The 23,213-nt window shown below is 50.1% G+C and overlaps 1 protein-coding gene across 15 annotated transcripts in view; it reads right to left on the bottom strand.

Moving 5' to 3' along the window:
- Positions 1–23,213, bottom strand: part of ZDHHC14 (zDHHC palmitoyltransferase 14) — a 299,524-nt gene that overhangs the window by 16,334 nt on the left and 259,977 nt on the right. For all 15 annotated transcript variants that reach the window (XM_005552195.4, XM_005552194.5, XM_045391336.3 and 12 more), the window contains 3 exons: positions 11,931–12,033; positions 10,399–10,508; positions 5,052–5,154 (listed from right to left, as the gene is read on the bottom strand). In XM_005552195.4, the coding sequence (XP_005552252.1) occupies positions 5,052–5,154; positions 10,399–10,508; positions 11,931–12,033 (316 nt within the window). The remainder of the gene's footprint in view (positions 1–5,051; positions 5,155–10,398; positions 10,509–11,930; positions 12,034–23,213) is intronic.

Here is a 23,213-nt window from a genome sequence, read left to right as displayed (position 1 = left end):
CAGGAGACAAATAAGAAAAACAACACATACTCCTACTCTCAGGGAAGTTCTGGTATGATGGTCAGACTGCACATGGCCCCACAGCACACCCCCAGTCCTGTGTCAAGTGCGGGCTTAGTCAGTTTGGGGGCTGTTGGTCAGGGTGGGTGGGAGGAGAGGAGGAGCTGAGAGTCATGGTGTTTACCTCCTTCTGGGGGTTGGAGAGCTCCTTCCTGTGCGTGTGGACTGAGATGTTGTCTCTGCCCTCCTCATCTCCTGGTGGAGTTGCAAGGATCGGAGACTCACAAAAGGCTCACAGCTAAATGGGGGCTTTAGGTACAAATTAATCCCAGCTCCTATTTTGCAGATGAGGAAAACTGAGGACTAGTGAGGCAAGAGGGACCTGCCAATCATCAGGGAACTCACTGGCAGGGGCCAGAATGGGAGCTCTCATTCCCTGGTTCCCATCCTGGGCTCTTTCCCTCACACCAGTCATCTCTATTGTTTTCCAGTTGCTGCAAGAGGGTCCAGTTGAGCTCACTCATCCTGCCACTCATGGATCTCAGGGAGATAATAATAGTAACAGCTGACACTTAAATAGTACTTCTCTTCTACTAGGCAAGGTTTTAAGTGCTTTACATGTCTTAACTTAATCCTCAGAAACCCTACAAGGTAAGAATATCAATGTTCCTATTTATAGATGAAAACACTGAGGCAGAGAGGTTAAGCAACTCATCAAGCTTATGCTTCTAGTAAGTGGCAGCAGTCTGGTCTCTGCAAAATGAATCCCCATCTCCAATTTTCCTCTTCCAGATGGGGATAAAAAGTCATCTTAAAGCCCGCTGGCTGACTCGAAAGCATTTACCATGTGGAAGAGATGTCTCTGTACAGCTTTTATCACTGGCTGGAACATCCTGCTTAAGGGACTTGACTCTAAAATTCTGTGCTATTACCAAATCCAGACTAGCACTCACATGTGTATGACTCCCAGGATGTTGAGATTTCTTACAGTTTTGCCTCCGTTAGGGAGACGGTAGACCATGGTACTCACTGATGGAGAGCTTCTTTACCATGAGGTCCATGGGCTTTAAGACCTTGATCCTGAAATTTCATGCACATGTCATGTGTCTGAGCCTAGACTCATGGGGCATGGATTCATTAGGGCTGTGATACTGGAGCGTTTTTGTACTGTACAGCTCCCAGGTGCACATGAGTCCTGTTCATTTCTTTACACCCGACAGTGCTTTCAAGCCTTCCCCTGGAAGCTCGCTGGAAAGATTTGTGCATGCCTGAGTAAAGGAATGAATGGCCACATGCAGTGGCTTACACCTGTAATCCCAACACTTTGGGAGGCTGAGGCAGGTGGATCGCTTGAGGTCAGGAGTTCGAGACCAGCCTGGGCAACATGGCAAAACTGTCGCTACAAAAAATGCAAAAATTAGCCGGACATGATGGTGCATGCCTGTAGTCCCAGCTACTCAGGAAGCTGAAGTGGGAGGATCACCTTGAGACCAGGAGGTGAAGATTGCAGTGAGCTGAGATCTCACCACCGTACTTCAGCCTGGGCGACAGAGTGAGAATCTGCCTTAAAAAACAAAAACAAACAAAAAATGGTGCTCTCTTCCCTTTGTGTGTATGGATGGCAAGAAGATGCTACAGGAGATGTGAAGTCACCTGCACTCAGGTGTGCATGGCAGAGAGTGCACTGTCAGCCTGGGCAGGTGACCAGGGCTGCACACAGGTCCTCACTCAATCCCGCCATGATTCTGTATGCCATCAGCCTGAGGCCAGCAGTGAAGAGGCTCTGCTTCCAGGTCCAGAGCTCCTCCTGATCTGCCTGGTGCTCAGTGGCATGGTGACATCACATGCAGCTCTTTCCTGGGGTGTTCAGGCTGTCTCATCCTCAGTCACAGTGGAGAATAGGAGGGCAAGGAGCCTTGGGTTTTTTTTTTTTTTTTTGCTATCTTCAAACTTCCTGACAGTACTCAAGCCCACAGATGAACAGATGCCTTAATAAGTAGTCTTACAGGCTGGGCGCGGTGACTCATGCCTGCAATCCTAGCACTTTGGGAGGCAGAGGCTGGTGGATCACTTGAGGCCAGGAGCTTGAGACCAGCTTGGTCAACATGGTGAAACCCCGTCTCTACTAAAAAATAAAAAAATTAGCTGGGTGTGGTGGCGGGTGCCTGTAATCCCAGCTACTCGGGAAGCCAAGGCAGGAGAATCACTTGAACCTAGGAGACGGAGGTTACAGTGAGTGGAGATCATGCCACTGCACTCCAGCCTGGGCGACAGAGTGAGACACTATTTCCAAAAAAAAAAAAAAGTAGCCTTACACTGGATTGAGTGATAAGGGGTGACCAACAGGCAGCTGCTGCACGGCTACAGGCTTCTTAACCTTTGCAGCATCCTCTTCCAACAACGCTTACCACATCACAGTCCAGTGCCTTCAGCGGTACTAGTTAGTTGGAAGGTGACTCCTACAGGAATAGGCAGATGAACCCTAGCATTTCTGCCATGTCACGATATGTGCGCTTGACCAGAGTCTTGGTGCGGGTGTAGAATGAATGGACTCCAGAGGGGACTCTGATTTGCCATATGGAGTAAAACGACCTCCCCATTTCCATGGTTAAAGCTACCTTCTCTATCACAGAGGCACAGCGTAGGTGCTCAATAACCGTTTGCTGGATTGATGAATTATGTCCCACCTGGTCTTGACCTGAAGTGGCTTCCTGGTGAGAGCACCTGTAAACAGCCTTTGTTAATTTTCTTAATCTCAACAAAGCATAGAACTTGCTGAGATCAGTACCCTGAAGAACTTGGTGAGCCCAGTATTATGGGGATCACAGGGTAAGAGGAACATAAGTTCACTGGTTTTGAGAAGGACAGTTGCCATCAGTGGTCAATTCTACTGCAGGTTCTTAATGCTTCCTTCATGTATCTGCTCACATGCTGCCCCCGACTACTGACCCCTTTGAAGGTGGATGAGCTGTACCCCACAAACTTTGTATCTCTAGCTCCTAGTCTAGTCCTCAACACACAGAGGGAACCCAGGTAGATGGCTGATTGAATGAGAGGTTATTGTGTGTAGACACATGCACACATCAGAGAAATGATCAACGTATGTTGTGGCCAGAATTCTGGTGAGCTCTGTCCTTAAGGGCACTTCTTGTACACCTGCGAATCGTGAAGAAAGCCTCTGAGCACAGATCTCCTGGTCTTTAATGCCTGTGCACTTGTGGGCATGCAGTATCAGAAGTGAACGTGGGCACTGGAGTCACCAGGCTAGCTTTGAACCCACAAATTAGTGTCTGTGTGCTCTTGGGTAGACAGATGACCAATCTCTCCTACTTAAAAAAGGTGGGGTCAAGCGTCCCCTTTTCCCACTGTGGCTTTAGGGTTAAATGAGTTGGTGACCACCACACGCCCTGAACACAGCTGGTCTCCGTGAATGTAATCCCCTTTCCTGCGAGCCTGTCTCTTCCTCCGTCTGTTCTCAGTTTCTTTTTCTGAAGAATATGGGGGAGTGACCCTCAAAGGGTCCCTTGAGTGCATGAGTTATGACCAAACAAGCTGTTTCCCTGATCCCTTACAGAGTGGAGGGCAAGGACCCTGAAATAAACGTACTTGCTTTGAAAGAAAACATGCCAGGCACAGTGGCTCATGCCTGTCATCCCAGCACTTTGGGAGGCTGAGGCAGGTGGATCACCTGAGGTCAGGAGTTCGAGACCAGCCTGGCCAACGTGGCGAAGCCCTGTCTCTACTAAAAGTACAAAAAGTAGCCTGCATGATGGCATGCACCTTCAGTCCCAGCTACTTGGAAGGCTGATTCGCTTGAATCTGGGAAGCAGAGGTTGCAGTGAGCTGACACCATGCCACTGCATTCCAGCCTGGGTGACAGAGCGAGACTCTGATTACAAAAAAAAAAAAAAAAAAAAAAAGAGAGAGGGAGAGAAAACGTTTTATTAGCAAAGCAGAGCAAAGCAATACAAACAAGACACCACCAACACCAACACACAAACCCCAGCCACCTCTGCTGGGGGCTGAGCCTTGTTCACACAGCTGTGGAAGCTGACAGTCTCAGGACTCTCTTGAGGCTGCCAGCTTCCACCTTGCAGTTCTTTGCTCCCAGAAGCAAGGTGTTCTGGGCTGCTGCCCACATCCAGTCTACCTGAAAGTCAGGTCTCTGATCTGTCATGGACGCTCTGGAGTGGGTGATTCAGCTACAGAAAGAGCACACAGCGCAGGACCACCACAAGACAAGGTCCTCTGCAGGAACATGGAACTTCTAACTTTAGGGACATTTGTTCCAAATAAAAAGAGGCCATTGCCTTCCAGACACCTAGGGAATCTTAAGACACTGATGGTCGGGACCAGGCCAGGCTGGGATTTCTGGTGTCCATGAATAACTCCTGCCCCCTCCCCCAGATCTCCACCTGCCCATTGGAAACCTGCAGGCTGGGAACCTGCACGCAGGAAGCAAAGCACGTCCACCCGTCGAAGAAAGCGTGAGACGTGTACGCGCCCTGGAGAGGCACTGGTCAGTTTTGCGGCAAGTGATCGTACACCTGGTCTGATCATTTGCACTATTTAGCACAGGGCTGATCCCAGACTTTGGGTGGACGCAGGGGAACTGGCAGCACCAGCCACGCACGCTTGAGGAAGTGGAAGAGGGGTCAGTACAGATGGGGACCAAGGTACGGAAAGGGAAATGGAAGACCATGAGCACAGCCTTGCCTGGGACATGTGTCTCATCCCTCAAACAACAGCCTGATCCTGTATAAAGGGGGCTTCCATCCACATGCCTCAAGCTGTTTTGGCAGAGGGATCGCGTGTGTGGACTTCCCCTGCACAACTGTGAACAAGCACACCAAACTCAGTGGCCACACGCTTCCCTGGCTACTGCCTTTGTTTAACGTCTTGCCTGCCGTCTGAGCACGGTAGTCAGGGGGTGGGGGGCCGCGGGCTGCCCCTGCTCCTGGGGAGGTCTGCTAGGAAGGCTGCTCGGTGACTTGTTAGTGAGCACACAAGCAAAAGGAAAGCTGTCATGGGGCGGTGGCCCCCGCTCCTACCATGTCGCTCTGTGACTGCGTGGCCCCGTACATGGTGATACCGCTGGAGGGTGCTGCTGGCTGCGGCGTGTCAGGCTGGATGTACCCTCTTCTGTCAATTAGGCTGCGAGAGAGAAGAGAACACAGGAGGAAGAGAGTGAATAAAAAGCCAGAGATGCAGCAGCACTATTTCAGGTTCCGTGTCAGGGCTCCCTCTTCCCATGATAGGCCCACCTCAGGCACCTTAGACTACTCCTCTCCTCACTTTCATGTACAATCAGTGACCAGATTCTGTTCCTTCTCCCTTTAAACATGACTGTGGCATGGCCTGCCTCCTGGCCAGGCCAAGGGCATGTCACCTGCTCAGATGCCAGCATCTCCCTCTTGTCCACTAACTGCGGCAGCCTCTAAGCTGGTCTCACTCCACCTGTCACCATCTGTCCCCAGTGCTCCTCTCCAGCCTCAACGGCACATCTTCTTACTACATTCACTCAGCAAACGTGTTCAGGCCACGACCATCCCCACCTCTGAGGACTGACTATCTGGGCTGCTTTTCTCAGAACGCAGGGCCTCCTACGTGTCAGTTCAGCTTTTGGAACACAGGAGTTAACCTCATGACTACTGCCTTCAGGTCTTTAAGTGGCAGAACGATAAGCCAGAAAAACCACGGGATCCTCAAATGGGACTCCCTCTGCCTCAGTTCCAGCTGAACACTCTATAGGTTTAGAAAAAACAACAGGCAACAAGAATCTCCACCTTTCAAAGAGAAGTGCCGGACCTCCTCTGCAGGACGTCAAAGGGGGTTCTCAAACCAGCGTTGCAACCCTCCCTTCAAAGGTACAAAGGATCAGAGGGGGAAAGAGCAGAGAAGGCTGTTTTGGAGAAAGGTGCTCTGCCCTCTAGTGTGGGTGACAGCCAGGGATGGACTGGGACCTGAGGGTTGGGTGAAGGTCCAGGTGTGGGTCTCATGGGAGAGAGCCAATGCCAAGCTGTCTTGAGGGACTGGGCACAGTGGTTCACACCTGTGATCCTAGCACTTTCGGAGGCCAAGGTGGGCAGATCACCAGAGGTCAGGAGTTTGAGACAGGCCTGGCCAACATGGTGAAACCCCGTCTCTACTAAAAATACAAAAAAATTAGCCAGGTGTGGTGGCACGTGTCTGTAATCCCAGCTACTTGGGAGGCTGAGGCAGGAGAATCGCTTGAACCTGGGAGGCAGAAGTTGCAGTGAGCCAAGATCATGCCATTGCACTCCAGCCTGGGCGACAGAGTGAGATTCCGTCGCAAACAACCACCACCACCAGGTCTTGAGTGAATGTCACGGGTTGAACTGTGCAGAAAGATATGAAGTCCTAACCTGGTACCTGCAAGTGTGACCTTACTTAGAGGTAGGGTCTTTGCAAATGTAACCAAGTTAAGATGAGGTCACACTCAATTGGAGTGGGCCTTTGTCCAATGTGACTGGTGTCCTTACAAGAAGAAAAAGAGGAGAGGAAGAGAATGCTGGGTGAGGGTACAGAGACACACAGGGAGAACGCCATGGGCTGACAGAGGCTACCCCGCAGTGAAGCATGTGCCAGCCAAGGAACGCAGAGGGCTGATGGCCCCACCAGGTGCCCGGAAGAGGCAAGGAAGGGTTCTCCCCAGCCTCGGGACAGTTGCAACCCTGCTGGCACCTTGATTTCAGGCTTCGAGCCTCCGACTGTAACAGAACAACTTTCTGTTGTTTTAACTCTCCCATTTCATGGCAGTTGTTGGACTGCAGTGCCCTAGGAAACTACGATAGGACTCAGCCCAAGAGACCCACAGAGGGGGCCTCACAGAGAGGCCTGTGCAGGGCTCATGGCCTCGGGCGCGGGGTTGCAGTGGCAGGTATGAGTGACTCTCAGGAGAAAAGGCCCTGCCTCCATCAGGGAACTGCGATGGGGGGTCCTCAGAGGAAACTCTTAGTCAGGAGCTCTCAGACCCCACCAGTTTAGAGCATTGGCAGGGGACCAACAGCACTGACCCCCTGCCCAAATCCCCTCCTCACTGTTGGACAGGAAGCTGGTGGGGAGACAGGACTAGCTGGGGGCGGGGGGTGGGGCAGAACTCAAGGGGAAGAGGGAACCCCACAGTTCTCCCAACCAGGTTCGGGTGAAGGGATGGGAAGTGTTAACTGTCAATGAACTTGGCAGTTCTGATGCACTGAAATGATACTATTTTGGAGGGAAAGTGCCCTGACGCGCGCTCTCTCTCTCTCTCTCTCTTTTAAGTGACAAGAGAAATTAAGGGGCTTGCAGGGGATTTTATCCAGGAGCGGAAAAAGAACTAGGTCATCAAAAAAGTCTGAAGGGACAGCAGGGGGAGAAAAATGAAGCGTTCTCGGCCAGCATCCCATCACATCCAGCCTGTTTAATGTAGCAGCTGGGCTCCCAGGGCTGTGATGCTCTGGACACAGCGGGCTCTGCCTATCCTTCTTGTCACCTGGCCTCGCCCCTTGTCTTGTCTCACCTCTCGGCCCAGCTCCCCTCGCCCCTCACTCCTGACACTAACCCCCTCAGCATTTCCTTGGATGAGCCAGGACCCTCACCCTCGGGTCCCTGCACAGGCTGCCCCCTTTGTCTTTTGAAACCCTGCTCCTCCCCACCACTTCCTCCTCCAAACTCCTTCTCACCCTTAGGAGAGATCACAGCTTAGACCTACTCCTGGGCGGCCCATGCACCTTACTGTGCGCCGCCTGCCCATGGACGGTCCCTGCTGCCCAGGAGCCAGACCCTCTCCCGTGCACCCCCAGCGCCTGGCACGGAGCCGGCTCCACTGCGCATGCGCCATCAGTGGTGGCCACGTGACCCACGTGACCGGCCCAAGTCTGGTGTGACACTGACCATTCCTTGGGCCTTTCTGTGTTCCCAATTTTCCATTCCTCCTGTCAGGCTTATATGAGGACCCCTCCCCCCAAACCTGGCCATACCCAGCCAGCTGCCGTCCCTGCCTCTGGTGACATTGCAGGAACCGAATGTGGGTCTCTGCACTCTTGGTATGCAGGCTCCCAAAAGGGAACACAAAGACTCGCTCTGCTTCATTTGCATGGCATGGCACCGTTTAAGAACCCACGAGGGGCAAGTCAAGCACAGGGGTCTGGGCACGTGGGTCTGAGGCAGGGCACACTCTCAGCGGGTGGGCCTGACTGGGATGCCCGGGAAGGCCCTGGCCCACTTAAGGGCACAGGGGCTGGGGCGAGGTAGCACAGGGGGAGGGGAAGGCAAGAGAGGATGAGAGGGAGAGGCAAAGGTAGGCATCACCCCCTCACATCTGCCTGGGAGCCTGTGAGTGGCCTGTGTCCCTGCCCAAGCGCCAGAATGACCCAGGGAAAGCTATAGCCCTGCTTTAACAAAGCAAATATCTCATTTGCCTCGCTCTACCTTCACCCAGTAAAGCCTCCCCCGGAGTCCCTGCAGTGCGGCCCCAAATCCCTGGAGCCTCTTCAGTGGGCCCCACACTGCTTCAAGTCTGGAGCTGCCAGATTCATGAATCACCTCCGTTCAAATACATTCTTCAATATTTTCATGTCCTTCAGTTTACCTTTTAACAAATGATTCAAACACTTCTGAGGGTAGGACCATTCTCAAGAAACGCCCCACCCAAAGGAACGTGGATTTTGGAAAGAATACAGCCCAAATCCAGCCACAAAAGCACATTTAACCCAGTTGTGGAAATAATTTTGGTTGTGACAGTTTGTGGTCTCTAAACAACATAAAGCCATGCCATATGCAGATGAAGGACTTGGGAACAAGAACGGAGATTTGGGCAGAACTGAGGCTTCAGCATCCTCTCTTAGACCCACACATACACCGCAGGCGGCGGAAAGAGGGCAGCTCTCCCTGGCTCTTACACTCAATTTCCTGGCCTGCCCTGCTAGCCACAAACATGCCAGTGGGAAGCACCATGGAGGCTGCGACAAATCAAGCCACTGCCTGAGAGACTTTCTGCCTAAAGAGCTCCCGGAAGGATCCCTGGGTGAGTCAGGTTTCTTCAAGAGGAGCTGGCACCTGCCCAGGCATGTCTGACCCCTGTGGACCGAGCAGCCTCCCAAACCCAGGATCCTCACTTGCCCTTTCCAAGCCTCTGAGGAGGTCAGGGGTCCCTTGAGGACCCCTCGTTCAGGAGGACAGTGGCATGCTGGGCTCCCCACTTTCTAGGCTAAAGCTAGACAATGATCAAGTTCTAGTTTTGCAGTAGCACCACGATGACTCAAAGTCATAATAACTCAATGCCAGTGCACAGATGGCCTTGGAATATGTGCTTGGATTTTTTTTCTTGAATTCTTTTTACCTCTCTAATGAGGATTCACTGAGGCTGATAATCAAATGAAGTTTGCATTTCACAAGCGCACATCGGTAAGGTCTGGGTGCCCAGTGGGTCTGCCCTGGACACAGTCATGGTGGCTTTTGTAATTTCTCCGTTTTACACATTTAGAGACCAAAAGGCAGGAAGCAGTAATGAGTTGGAAACTCATTCCAGAGACCAAGTAGATTTGCTCAATACTTATTTGTTGATCATGGTTCGATTTATCAGTTGAAAATATTCTCCATAGGTGTAACTCACAAAGAATCTGTATTTTGAACTTGTACACTCTGACTTGGAGGCAGCGTGCCTCAGTGGGCACACACTGGCTCTGACATTGGGCGGCCTGGGTGTGCATCCTGACTGGCCAGCATTTACTGTCTGTGTGATCTTGGGCACGTTATTTAAACTCTGTGCCTCGCTTTCCTCATCCATAGAATGGGATATAATGGTGCCTACCTATAGGTACAGAGTGAGCTTGTAAAAGGCTGATGCAGGTAAAGAACTTACAGCAGGGCTTAACACAGATTCAATAAAGGTTAGCTACTGCCATGGTTCGTGTCATTGTCATTATCACCACAACCACAGTCTCAATGACTGCGGCACATGTGGCTCTCTCCCTATGAACATTTCTATTCTGTGCAAATCAACTTTCAAAACTGGTTTCCGCAGGCTTTCTGGCTGCTTCCTTCCTGCATGTGTCTTGTCTCCCTGACGATGCTAACCACGGCTCCCTGCGCACACCTTCAGTCATTAGCAGGTCCTCAGTCATTAGCAGGGCCACAGGCATCTGTCTCTCTATTTTGGGCTTCAGGAAATTTTCCCCAAATCAGACACAGATTCGGTTGAAGATCAAAAAAGGTGTGAAGTGTGACACCACACACAGAGCCAGATCTCGATTTCATGAAGGCCATGTCCACGGGGCACAAAGCGGTCACCTGGTGGCGGTGACCCATTCCGCCAGGGCGGGGGGCCTGTGCTAACGGCTGAGGCATTCGGTTTTCCAAGGTCTGTATAAGAGCACGATGCGTCCTGAGTCTTACCTTGGTGAGATGGGCCCACACAGGGCAACACAGCAATTGGTAAAGATATTTCCGTAGCTGTAGGGATTGTAATTTTCTTTACCTCTTTTATTTGACCAGGATCCTTTAATCTGAAAGAAAAGGAAAGTCAGTAACAAGCAATATCCTTCACGCCAATGCACGGTTGAGGTGAGCTGGACCATGAGAAGCCATAAAGAATGCAAATCATCTTTAATCCAAAGAAATGGAGGTATTTTTCTTACAGAAAATGGGCATTTACTCCAAACTCGGAAATGTCCTAAAACAGCAGGTTAGATTAGCGAAAGAATAATATTCTCAGGGACAATCATCTTTTATTTGTCCCACATGATACTAAAAGGCCATCTCATATAAGCCAGCAGAGATTTTTTCATACTCACATTTAGTGCCCTAAATGATAATTAAATGAATGGCAGGTGAAATGGTTCCCCTCATTGCTAATTTACAGACTGAAATAATTCAGCCTCTTCTTGTAACCAAAATAGTCTGTTTTGCATATTCTGATATTTGTAGCTACCAAGTACAAATAACTGTATTAATATTCTCTTATCTCATGTGTCTTATCACAACCTATTTTCTCAAGCTTTTGTTTAAGGTAACTGGACCTATCCTGAGACATTTAATTCACGTGTGGATAGAGACTTGTATCAAAATCTAAGTGTAAAGAGCAAAGTGGACCACGCTGCTCTGGAAACATTCTCTAACATTTTGTTTCCTCTTTTTTTTTTTTTTTTTTTTTTTTTGAGACGGAGTGTCACTCTGTCACCCAGGCTGGAGTGCAGTGGCACGATCTCAGCTCACTGCAAACTCTGCCTCCTGGGTTCAAGTGATTCTCCTGTCTCAGCCTCCTGAGTAGCTGGGATTAGCGCCTGCCACCATGCCCGGGTAATTTTTTTGTATTTTTAGTGGAGACGGGGTTTCACTGTGTTAGCTAGGATGGTCTACGATCTCCTGACCTTGTGATCCGCCCGCCTTGGCCTCCCAAAGTGCTGGGATTACAGGCATGAGCCACCGTGCCCGGCCTTGTTTCCTGTTTTCATACTTCCTCTTCATCTGTATTAAGTACAGGCAGACAATCCTGGATAAAAAGTTAAATTTTGGGTCAGGGCAATTTCCTCCCATAGAGAAATTAAATATGAAAGGCAGACTCAAACATTCACTCCAAGATATTGGCCCGCCATGGTTTCTACCAGGGGAAGTGTGATAAGAAGCTTATGAAACCATTTCAAAGGAATAGAAAGAACACTCTCTTCAGGGCCAGAAATGGGTGTCACTTGGCCAACCTTAGTATCTAATGGATGTGGTCAGAAAAAAAGAGAACGTAGAGATTCCCAGTAGAGAAACATGCAGAATGGCATGTGGAGAAGTTTCCACGGCACCGCCTCTGTTCCCAAGGGCTCACATCTGGAATGGGATGTATGGGAGAAGCTGGGCCCGACCTCTTCTTTCCTTTTTCTCCTCCATTGCCCAAAACCCAAGAACACACCCAGTGTCTTGTGTGGTCAGGAACTTACGTCCTCATTTGTCGTCTGGTTGGAGCTGATCAAGTAGGTGTGGAATCCTGAGAGGCCAACGATGGACCAGACAGAGAAGAAGCACACCACAGCCTCCAGGACAGTGACACGAGTCAAGGAGGCAAGTGGAAGTGAGGGGCCGCGCAAAAGGTGGACGTGATGGAGGCCTGGAACCGAAACCCCCCCAGGCACAGGCCACTCTCTAGCTGCTGGCCTCTCTCTCTCCCGGCCTTGCCTTGGTTCCTGCTCTTCCGGGAATTTCGTCTAACCAGATGGAACCCTCCGTCAGGGCAGGGGGCGTCACATGCCCCAGCGTGGAGCAGCCTCTGTGGCTCCGTGATGACTGGAGGGCTCCCTGGGCGTCACCTTCCTTCCTCTGACTTCTACTTGACCTTCACCTTTTTCTGTGCTTCACTGTGGAGCCAGTGACTGTGGCATCCTGCTCAGGAAGCACACTGGTTTGAGTTGGCTGCAGCTCAGGCCCTGGGTAAAAGGATGACATATTGACTTGTACATCAATCGCAGACTCTAATTTTGGCTTCTGAATGCTGAGGACTGCAGTGCCAACAGGCGTCTCCCCTGAGGAGAATGGCTTCTGGGGCCCAGAAAGCCCTCTGCTTTAGTGGGCGGCCTCTTCTCTGCTTACAGAGAAGGGGAAGAAGGAGAAAATAAGCCCCTGAACGGGCGGTGGCATTTCTCGGAGTGACATCAGGGTGAGGGGTATTTTTTACTTGGGGGAGTTTTCCCAGCCTTTCAGGCAACCCCTGACCTATATGGCCATCCTCCGCTGCTTGATAGGCAGCTGGGAACCACGAGTTCTCGGAGGACATTGAGAGAGAGGAAGTCAAGAGTTCCACAAGATGTGTCTAACACAAAGGGAAAAAGCTTGGTGCTCTTCAGCAGATGAGATCCATCACCCGAGAGTGTGGCAATGTGAAAAGGCCAGAGACTTTTTCTGTCCCACAAATGCTTATAAAATTCTATTTACAGGATACAGATATTTCTCAGGGCGAAAAATCCATTCATCCTGGGTTTGGGAGTTTACACATACATCTGGCATCCCCTATCGATCTATTACAGGCTAGAGAAAGAAACGCTCCTGCTCTCCTAATGTTTCCGAGGATGAATGCCAAATAGACCATGCCAGAACATATCAGTGATGATCTTCTCCAGGCTGGAGAGAATTCATCTTTAGACCAGAAGGTTGAGCACATTACCCAGTGCGGTGCCGTGGTCTGCTGTGCCATGGTTAACCAATGTCACCATCTGGGCACACAGGGCTGCAGGCAAAACAGGAGGGAATGGGCTTCTGCCTGTTGACTGACTTTCAACATCGCCCTAAACCACTGGGTCTGTTCTAGAAGGACATGGTAGCAGGCAGTGGTAGGGGACCAGAGAGACACAGGGAAGCAGACCCCTACCCACAGCTACCGCCAGCCTGGGCAACCCCTGCTGGGCAAATGGCAATGGTGGAGGCTCTGTGTGCACGTGGGGTCACATGGGTGGTGTCCCAGGCAGCAAAGATGGTCTCATTTTCAACTGCCTTCCCACAGAATGGGGCTAAAGAGGCCCCTCTCCCTACCCACATCCCCCCTGCCAGGAGGGGGCAGACCTGGGAGGCAACTCCCCTGGGATTCAGGTCATGCACTGGCTGGAAAGAAGAGGTGAAGTGGAGTCCAGGGAACACGATGAGGGAGCCAGTGGGAAGATTGAGTCAGGAAAGCTGGGTTGTGTGAGAGGGAGATGACGTTAGACACTAGCAATGGGTTTGGACTGGCTACAACCGGGAAAAGACAGGAGACAGAAAGAGGAGGGGACACATGGAACGGAAACAAGAAATAGCCAAGGTAGAAAAGAATCAAGAACAGAACCAGATTTATTTACTGAATAATACATGAAGAGCCAAACTGCAATCCCAGAAATACTCATGTGTCACCCAGAGTTTACGATCCAGGTAGAATGATGGCAAAGTCAAAGTGAATATAACATTCCTATGTATGAACCATATGAAACCTGGCATGTACGAGCAGTGAGGATCCCAGACTGAAAGTGGCTGCAGCTCCTTTGACAATGCCAACTATGCTCATTACCCCCATCGGGAGGCATCATAGCCAGCGGACATAGAATTCTAAAGGTTTATAGCAACAATAAAAAAATGCAGCTTTTCTATTTTTTTTTTCTTTTTTTGAGATGAAGTTTCACTTTTGTTGCCCAGGCTGGAGTGCAGTGGCACAATCTCAGCTCAGTGCAACCTCTGCCTCTCAGGTTCAAGTGATTCTGCTGCCTCAGCCTCCTGAGTAGCTGGGATTACAGGTGCCCACCACCACGCCTGGCTAATTTTTGTATTTTTAGTACAGACAGGGTTTCACCATGTTGACCAGGCTGGTCTTGGACTTCCGACCTCAGGTGATCCTCCCACCCCTGCCTCTCAAAGTGCTGGAATTACAGGTGTGAGCCACCGAGCCTGGCTAGCTTTTCTATTAATATCTCATGTGCTTTCGACACATTTTGTAAATTATGGAATGCAGTTCCACTGTCAGCTTGCAGCTGTGTCAAAATGACATGAATCCAAAGTAGGATGCGAGATGCAAGATGCAGCCTGCTGGCACTACCCACATCCTAGGACCCAGCTGACTCAGGAGGTCTCGAGGAACCATCAGCATCATCATTCCTAACAATGGCTGGCATCACTGGGATGTGTCAGGTCCTGTTCCACTTAAACCTCAGAGTGACCCAGGGAGAAGTGTGACTCCCCCTTAACAGACAGGGAAACCAAGGCAGAAAGCAATGAAGTAATTTGCTTGAGAAATAGCAGAGCTAGGACTTGAATGCTGGAAGTCTGCTCTGCTGGGATGACAGAAGAGTCTCGGGCTGGTCCCTTTCCTAAATCTTGCCAAGAGACGGGTGGCCCTAGACCTACCCCAACCTCCTGCTTCTCCGGGATTTGTAAACCTGTGGCAGCTTACATGGTCTGTTCCCTTTCACATCCACTCTCAGACTCCGACACAAATACACAGACACACATTCCTTACTGGCCCACTGGCAATATGCTGAAAATATCCATGCCATAATAAGATCAAGAAACAGAAATTTCTTTTAAAGGTATCAAAACCCATTTACTGTCTTTTTTTTAGAAAGAGAAAGAAGAGGAAACAATCCAACTGTACTGGGAGCCGATTTCATAAGCAGCTGGGACTTCGTTTACTGCATGGAGGATGGGTTTCAAATCATAGCAGCTACCGCGGCGCCTCTGTCTCCCCCACAACCCCTGCTAAGAGAGTTTGACTCCGTTGTGGCCAGAAAGATGGCTTTAAATTCCCCACAGCCCTAGCCTAAGAGGTTGCACACTGCAGTACTCACTGAATGTTTACGGAATTGAAAAACTCTGACAAGCACTGTTCTACGGAGACCCTTCTCTCAAGTTCCTGCCTAATCCCAGAAGTGCAGGCTCTGTGTCCTTCTATGTACCCAGCCCTGCACTAGGGACAGGACAGGGCAGGGAGGGACCAGCTTCCAAATACTGCAGCAGTATTTGGAGGATCACAAAAGGTGAGAGATCATGGGTCCACATATGTTACATATCCAGAATTCCCGGATTCCAGAATGGCCAAGGAGATGATGTCCTTGCTCTTGTTCAAATACGATGTGGGTGTGTGCATTCTTGTGTTTTAAAATTTTTTGAGTTGTAATTTCCAATATGATAAATAACTCTCTCTCTCTTTCTCCAAAATATGCACAAACAAAAGCTCTTTGGGGGTCCTTAATAATTTTTCAATGTGTAAAGGAGTCTTGACACCAAAAAGTTTGAGACCTGCTGGAATAGAACAGTAAAACAGTAAGTGGTGTTGGGACACTTCATTAAACATTTAGAAAAAATAAAGCTAGAACTTCAGCTTGCACCACATCCACAAAATTATCTGATAGATAAATTACTGCACCAAATATAAGAAACACAATATAAAGGTATTAGAGGAAAATTAAGGAAACATTCATGTAACTTTGGGGCGAGGATATAAGACACAAACCAAGGAGCCATGTAGTATGAGATTGACAGAGTGTGTTCATTAATAAACACTTTTGTGTAAAAAAGTAAAGTTAAACGGTAAATGTTGGATTTGGAGATTGGCAAAGGATACCTAAGAGATTATTATTATTATTGAGAAACATAAAGAAACCCTACATGTTTATAGAAAAAGAACAAATAACCCAATTGATACATGGACATGTACTGGCATATATTGTGATAAGAAAAGAAAAAGATCCCTTAACATAAAAAGAGGTACAATCTATTATCCAGAAAACAGAAATTAAAACAATGTAATTTTTTTCCTTTTCATCAAATTGGCCAAAATGACAAGACTGTTCACAGCCAGTGCCATAAACATGTGGGGCACAGGAGCTCAGACTGGAGCATTTGGCAACCCTATCGACATTTAAATGTGCTTCCCTTCAACTCAGAGATGGCACATCCAGTGTCAGTCCTAGAGACACAGTAACGTGTGCACATAGAGATACACAGAAGAAAATGCACTACTTCGTTTCTTGAACAGTAAAAAAAAATTAAGAAATATGATCCATCAACAGAAGACTAAACTATATTTCATCTACACTGTGGAATTCTATGAAATAGTTTAAAAAATGAGGTAGATCTATGTATCATCATGGAAACATCTCCAGGAAATATTTTAAAAAATCAAATTGTGGAACCGTGCAAAAAGAAGGGCTCTTTTTAGGTACAAGTCCTCCCACCCCCATATCAGCATATGTGTATGATGCACACGGATGTATTCAAACTCAAAGACCATCTGGAAGGACACATCAAAGCTGGCAAGGGTTCCTACAGCAGAACGGAGGAAGGGTCAAGAGAAAAACTTTCTTTTCATTCTTGTATTTCTGGACCACTGGGGATTTTTTTTTTTTTTTTTTGAGATGGAGTCTTGCTCTGTTGCCCAGGCTGGAGTGCAGTGGCCCAATCTCAGGTCACTGCAAGCTCCGCCTCCCGGGTTCAAGCGATTCTCCTGCCTCAGCCTCCTGAGTAGCTGGGACTACAGGCGTCTGCCACCATGCCCGGCTAATTTTTTGTAGTTTTAGTAAACACGGGGTTTCACCATGTTAGCCAGGATGGTCTCGATCTCCTGACCTCGTGATCTGCCTGCCTCGGCCTCCCAAAGTGCTGGGATTACAGGCATGAGCCACGTGCCCGGCCTCCATTGGGGATTTTTTACAATGAGAATATATTCTTGTAGGATTTGGGTGATTTGAAAAAACAAACCACCTCTTTCCCACCTTGTGATCTTATGAGACACAATCTGATGCTTTTTCCTCCTGACCCTCCCTCAGTCAGGCTGGTTAGGGGCAGCAGGAAGCATCTCAGTCCCCTGGCGGGAGGGAGGGGTGGTAGTTGGGAGAACTGGGCTCCAGCTCCGGACACCCCTGAGCAAGTCATTAACTTCTCAGCACAGCTGCAGCTGGAAGCAGCCTAAGGACGCCTGTCCTACCTACTTTCTGGGTTCCCTCTGAGGATCAGCAGGTATCAGGATGGACAAGTTAAGAAAAGACCTGTGCTGCCTTCGTGATTTTCCCACTGTGGTGTCCTTTCTGTGGGCCAACCTGGATCCTCCTACCAAATCCCATTAAAACAGACGATACGTATTAGGCCACTGTGCTTTTCAGATGGGTCAGTGTCCAGTGAATGCAACTTGGGGATGAAAACGCTTTCTGTCACAGCCTCTACAAATGGAGAATCAATCAACATTTGATTTACCAACCACGGAAAACCCTCCACATTTTGAGAGAGCTGAACAATAAGTCATGATTAAAAATGGTTGTAATCCCTTTAATTGGATGTTAATGCTACGTTACATTGAAATGATTGTTGACGGGCAGGGCTTCCCCTTGGCTCCCCAGCACGTGTTTCTGAGGGCTCTGGCCTCCATAAATCGGAGAAGCCAAGGCGGCATCACCACGTGGCTTCCCCGACAGGCACCTGGTGGGTAACATTTCCTATGAGGCTGCGACATTCTCATGGACAAGCAGCTGATTTTTCCCTCCTTCCATATTTCATGCAGGTAACTAAAGAGAGGAACTTCAGGTCACTCTAGGCCAATGGGGAGACTCATGTGTGTTATCTTTTAGGTTCTTTTTGTAAACGTATCTTAGAACTCACCATTGCTCTCCAAACTGGTACTAGCTGGATCCCTCTTCCAGCGTGACCCTTTCCCCCAGGTACTCTTGCCAGAATGCTCCTACTCCTCCGCCCTCACCCCTCTCCAGGCACAGGTCCCACTGCCCTGCTTCTCCCTACTGAGCTGTCCCTCTGCCACCGATTTCCCCCGCGGGAGCCTTTCCTCTGCAAACATCTGTTCTACTCTGTTGTGTCTCCTGATGCAAGATAAATGTTCTTGCCGGGCGCAGTGGCTCATGCCTGTAATCCCAGCACTTTGGGAGGCTGAGGTGGGTGGATCACTTGAGGTCAGGAGTTCGAGACCAGCCTGGCTAACGTGGTGAAACCCCGTCTCTACTAAAAATATAAAAAATTAGCCGGGCTTGGTGGCGAGTGCCTGTAATCCCAGTTACAGGAGGGTTGGGAGGCAGAGGCAGGACAATAGCTTGCGCCTGGGAGGTGGAGGTTGCAGTGAGCCGAGATCTCACCACTGCACTCCAGCCTGGGCAAAAGAGTGAGACTCCATCTCAACAACAAAAAAAAAAAAAAAAAAAAAGAAAAAATTATTTAAAACAAGCATCACAACCCAGCTCTGATGATGTCATTCACCTGCCAGCATGCAGGGGATGAAGTCTTCAACACTGTCACACCTGCCCCCACGCCATAGGAATTCAGCTACCACAGCCCCTCTTAGTTTTCTGTCACACAGTTGGGTGTGTAAGTGCACCTGTGTGCTCACACGATGTAGGGCAGACCACATGTTGATGGGCAGCCCTGCCTCCTTTTGATGCCCAGCCCCAGTGGGCACCCTGCCCAATGTGGAGCGAGTGGGCACACCACCAGGATGCCAGGCGTGGCTCTGCGGATGGGCTGCCCCTTCCTGATAGCCCCTGGCACCATCCTCTGGGCCTTGCTCAGGCTGTAGGAGCTGCCTGAGACCTCTCCTTCCATGTCCCCCACTAGAACCCACCCATCTCCCACAGCCCTGCACGGAGGCCCCCGTCACCACCTCTCCTGATGTCCCTGCAGGATGCCCCACCCCAAGCACAGGGTGTCTTTTTCGTGGCAGCCAAGCCTTATTCTGCATAAGGAATCCTAGCGAGAACCCAGATCTGGGCAGCAGCAGATGCCGGCAGAAGAGGGCGAGCCAGTGCGTTTGTGTGCTTGCTCCATGTCCGCGCCTCATGCTTCCAGGGCCCAGTTCTCGACCTTGTGACCTGGCAGGTTTTGCCCATGGTGGCTGTTGAGTAGAATGATTTTTACAGGAAATAGTTGCTGAGTGGATCTCCTTTGTTTGAACATGCCTGGCTGTGTGGACAGAGGGACAGTCCCTTTTTTTTTTTGAGAAGTCTCTCCATTCGTCTGTGTCCCTGGGGAAGGCCAGGGGGCTCTTGTCCTATGGTACGGGGCAGCTACCCCACTGCCACAGGCCCTGAGAGGCCCCTCCCCACTGCCTCTGCTTCTCTGATACAAAGAAGGATAGGAAATGGAGTTTGGTACAGGCAACGGGAGGTGGAAAGGAAGGAGGAGGAGGAGGGAGGGAGGGAGAACCGACTATGGACTCTGAGTCAGAAGTGCACCCTCCAAGGCTGCATCCCAGCAGCAGGCACCCTGCCCTATCCCTCACCCCTGGGAGGGCTGATGGTGCAGGCTGGGAAGGGGCCTGCTAAGCACCTGAAAATGAGTCAGGCATTCTGTCACAGCCATCGAGGGCCTCCTCTACTCCCCTGCCTCAACCTCCCTCTCCTCCTGGGCTGCCCAGGTACCACCCAGTCTGGGCTTACTAACACTAGAAGCTACTCGATTCCCTTCTCCTAAAGTTCTGCTGGGTTTTATGTGGGTCTGATGAAGAGCTTTCAGTGTATCAATGTTTCCATCATTGACACTGATGTTTCTGCCAGGGTGTCCTGGATGGTTGTCTGTTAGCCATTTTTGTTTCTAATCTCTTTCACTTCCTCGATGACGTTGTTCTTAGCTGGATATTTTGCCAAGTAAATCCACTGTGAGAAACCTTTGCCTGTGCCCTTATTTCTCATCAAAATATTTTTATTGCACGATCAGGAGATTAGATATGAGGTCATTGAAAATGTGAAAATACAAGTTATCGTCTTGCCCGAGAAAATGCTGCAGAGGCCACTTGCAAAGGTTTCACTAGACTCCAGTGCTGTGCTCAGGCAAGTCAGCTGGGAAACGTCCTTCAGTTTTAAAAACTTGGGACTTTACAGATCCTTCCTCTGGATTGAGTACAGGTCTCGAGAGGATGAATTGTGGGCAGCTCTGCCATCAATCAAAGGACAGCTTTTATGAGCGTGCCCCAGATCAAACTCATCCATCATAAACCAGCCATCCCAACAGCCACTCTCAAATTCTCAGGATCTCGGCAGTGGAAGGGGTTGGGAGGTCTTGAGTTTAGCATTTCTCTAATGCTAGAATCCCCCGCCACACTGACAAGCAGGACCCATCTTCCGTTCTAGCACTCCCAGTCACTGTGATCTGAGGCTTCTGCCTGAGTGGCCCCTGAGGTTGGCACACTCTTCCTCAGGAGCTGCAGGGCTATACTACGTAAGCTCCCGCTGGCATCCCCATGCCACCTCCAAAGCCGCAGGCGTCCAGAGGAAAAGCAGGCACCAAAAATACCAACAGGTGTGCTGATGGGATCCCGCCCTACTCAGCACCTGGTTCTCTAATAAGCAGAACTAATGTTTTTTCAGAAACACATGGCAAGCCAGCAGCACCCAATGCATGCTTATTCTTCCGGAACACAAACTTAGGAAAAAATCATCTGTGTAATACTTCTTAACAAACCCACTGAAGGAAGAACTCTTCTCCAAAGCACATATTTCAAACAGAAAGCACCCTGTCGGAACACAGAACTTTTAGACAATCACAGCGTTGAGGAGGGGAGGGGCGTCATTGGCACACAGAAGAAATGTCTCTGTGCTTTGCACGTTAAAGCACCCAGCACCTTGCTTTGCAGTGTGGGTGTGTGTCTGATGTTCCTGAAATTCATTCCTGCTTCCAGAAAGGATTAAGGAGACCCAGGCTGGGGTGCTGCCTGCACTGCTCACTTCTCCCGCGCTAGGAACAGCTTTGTGGTTCTTCCCGGACCTTGCTTTTGGCCCCCGCTTTTCTCCCGGAGGAATGGGTTTTATCAGGGTCTTTTTGTTGGCTGCCCTGGGATAGTTTGGGTTTAGAGTTAAGTCTCCTTTTTCCAGGCAGGAGCCCAGCAGGACCTTGGGTCCATAATGGAGGCGCCACAAGACCAAGCAGGGAGTGAACCAGCAGGAGGGAAGTGAGGACGGGCAGCCTCCCTGCGAGCGGTGTGGGCCAGCAACGGCCTTCAGGGCGTCCCGCAAGCATTTCCAACCTGGACTCTGGGGAGGACATGTCTGTCCACATCTGAACTTACTGACAGACATACAGATAAAGATGCATGCACACACACACACTTACATATCCTTATATAATCCTAGATATGTGTGTGTGCGTCTATAGCTATATACACATGTATACAGGAGGGCTTAAACATACATACACATACATATCTAAGGATAGACAGTGCTCTGTGTGTGTGTGTGTGTGTGTATTTAAAACCATCAAGTGACCTGTGCGATGAGGGATGTGTGTTGCTTTCGGGCTCTACGCCCTGGCTGACACTTTGGAAGGCCTTGGCTGGAGGTGCAGGTGCGGTCGGCGTCAGGTGCTTAAGGACCTGCATGCAATCAGCAGGCTGTGGCTGCCCAGCCCCTGAGTGTGGAGGAGGTGCCGGGAACTCCTGCAAGGAGGAGCATCTGGCTGTGGGAGGAAAGAGTCAGCACCCAGATGAGGAAACACTATTTGGAAAGGCAGCAGCTGAGACTTTTATGCGTTTTCAGAAACTGGGCCAACAGGGAAAACTCTTTACCTCCATCTAAGAATGATTTTTAGGGCAAAATAAAGTTTGCTCTGGCGCGAATAAGTAAGAGCATCTCTTTTCCTCCCTTCCCTTCCCGCACTCCTTCCCGCTGTGGGCTCCCGGCATGGCCAGCACACTACCGCCACGCCTGCTTCCTAACAGCAGCACCGGTCTGTGCCCCTATGGGGGATGCCGTGTTCCTGGTTCTGCAGACTGTCAGCCCAGCCACACCATGTAGTGTGCAGATGTGCACTCTCAAAGAAGATTCTGGCAGAGTCTCTTTGAAATCCCTCTGGCCACACCTGGAAGCCGTGCTTTGGAGCTGGGTCTTCCCTGTATTTCCCGAATAACTGACTTTGTCAGCATATCATTGTCAAGTACATAGTGGTTGACTATTGTGGGTCAAAAATTTGAGACACAAAAGGGTTAAGAAATGACTCCGGACCTCATAATTAATTGCCATGGAGCAGGTATTAAAACATTTGACCCCAGTCCAGGACTGCCTACTTGGTCTCTAATGAGAGCCCTTCTGGGATCTTGATAGGATAAGATGCATGACTTGGGAGGTCTGTCAGGAGCTCTGATAAAGACCAGGCAGTGGCCGGGCACAGTGGCTCACGCCTGTAATCCCAACACTTTTGGAGGCTGAGGCGGGCGGATCACGAGATCAGGAGTTCAAGACCAGCCTGACCAACATGGTGAAACCCCATCTCTACTTAAAATACAAAAATTAGCCGGGCGTGGTGGTGGGTGCCTGTAATCCCAGCTACTCAGGAGGCTGAGGCAGGAGAATCGCTTGAACCCGGGAGGCGGAGGTTTCAGTGAGCCGAGATCATGCCACTGCACTCCAGCCTGGGCGACAGAGTGAGACTCCGTTTCGGGGGGTGGGGGGAAAGACCAGGAAGCAACAAGGCCACTCCACACACAGCCCCTCCACTCTCCACCTGAAGGGTGGTGGTCAGGGAACACGCATGGAGCAGAAGGTCACCAGCGGGCCGGACACAAGGCAGCTGGAATGACCAGGCTTTGAGGTCGGCCTTTCTCAGCAGCGAGGAAGTGCTTCCCCATCCCAGCCGAGAGGCATTCCTGTCACGGATATTTGTGTCTGAAACATGCACCAGGCCTCCTGCACATGCTCAGGGTCTCGGGGAGGCACAGGTGCCAGGACAGAATTGGGGGGAGTTGGCTGAAGCTGCCACATATGTGAGGCTTCAGAAAAACTTCC

This window comes from Macaca fascicularis, chromosome 4, assembly GCF_037993035.2.
Source record: "Macaca fascicularis isolate 582-1 chromosome 4, T2T-MFA8v1.1".
Classification (NCBI taxonomy): Eukaryota; Metazoa; Chordata; class Mammalia; order Primates; family Cercopithecidae; genus Macaca; species Macaca fascicularis.
Note: the sequence above shows the minus strand (reverse complement) of the source record. Positions and strands in the feature narration are given on the sequence as shown.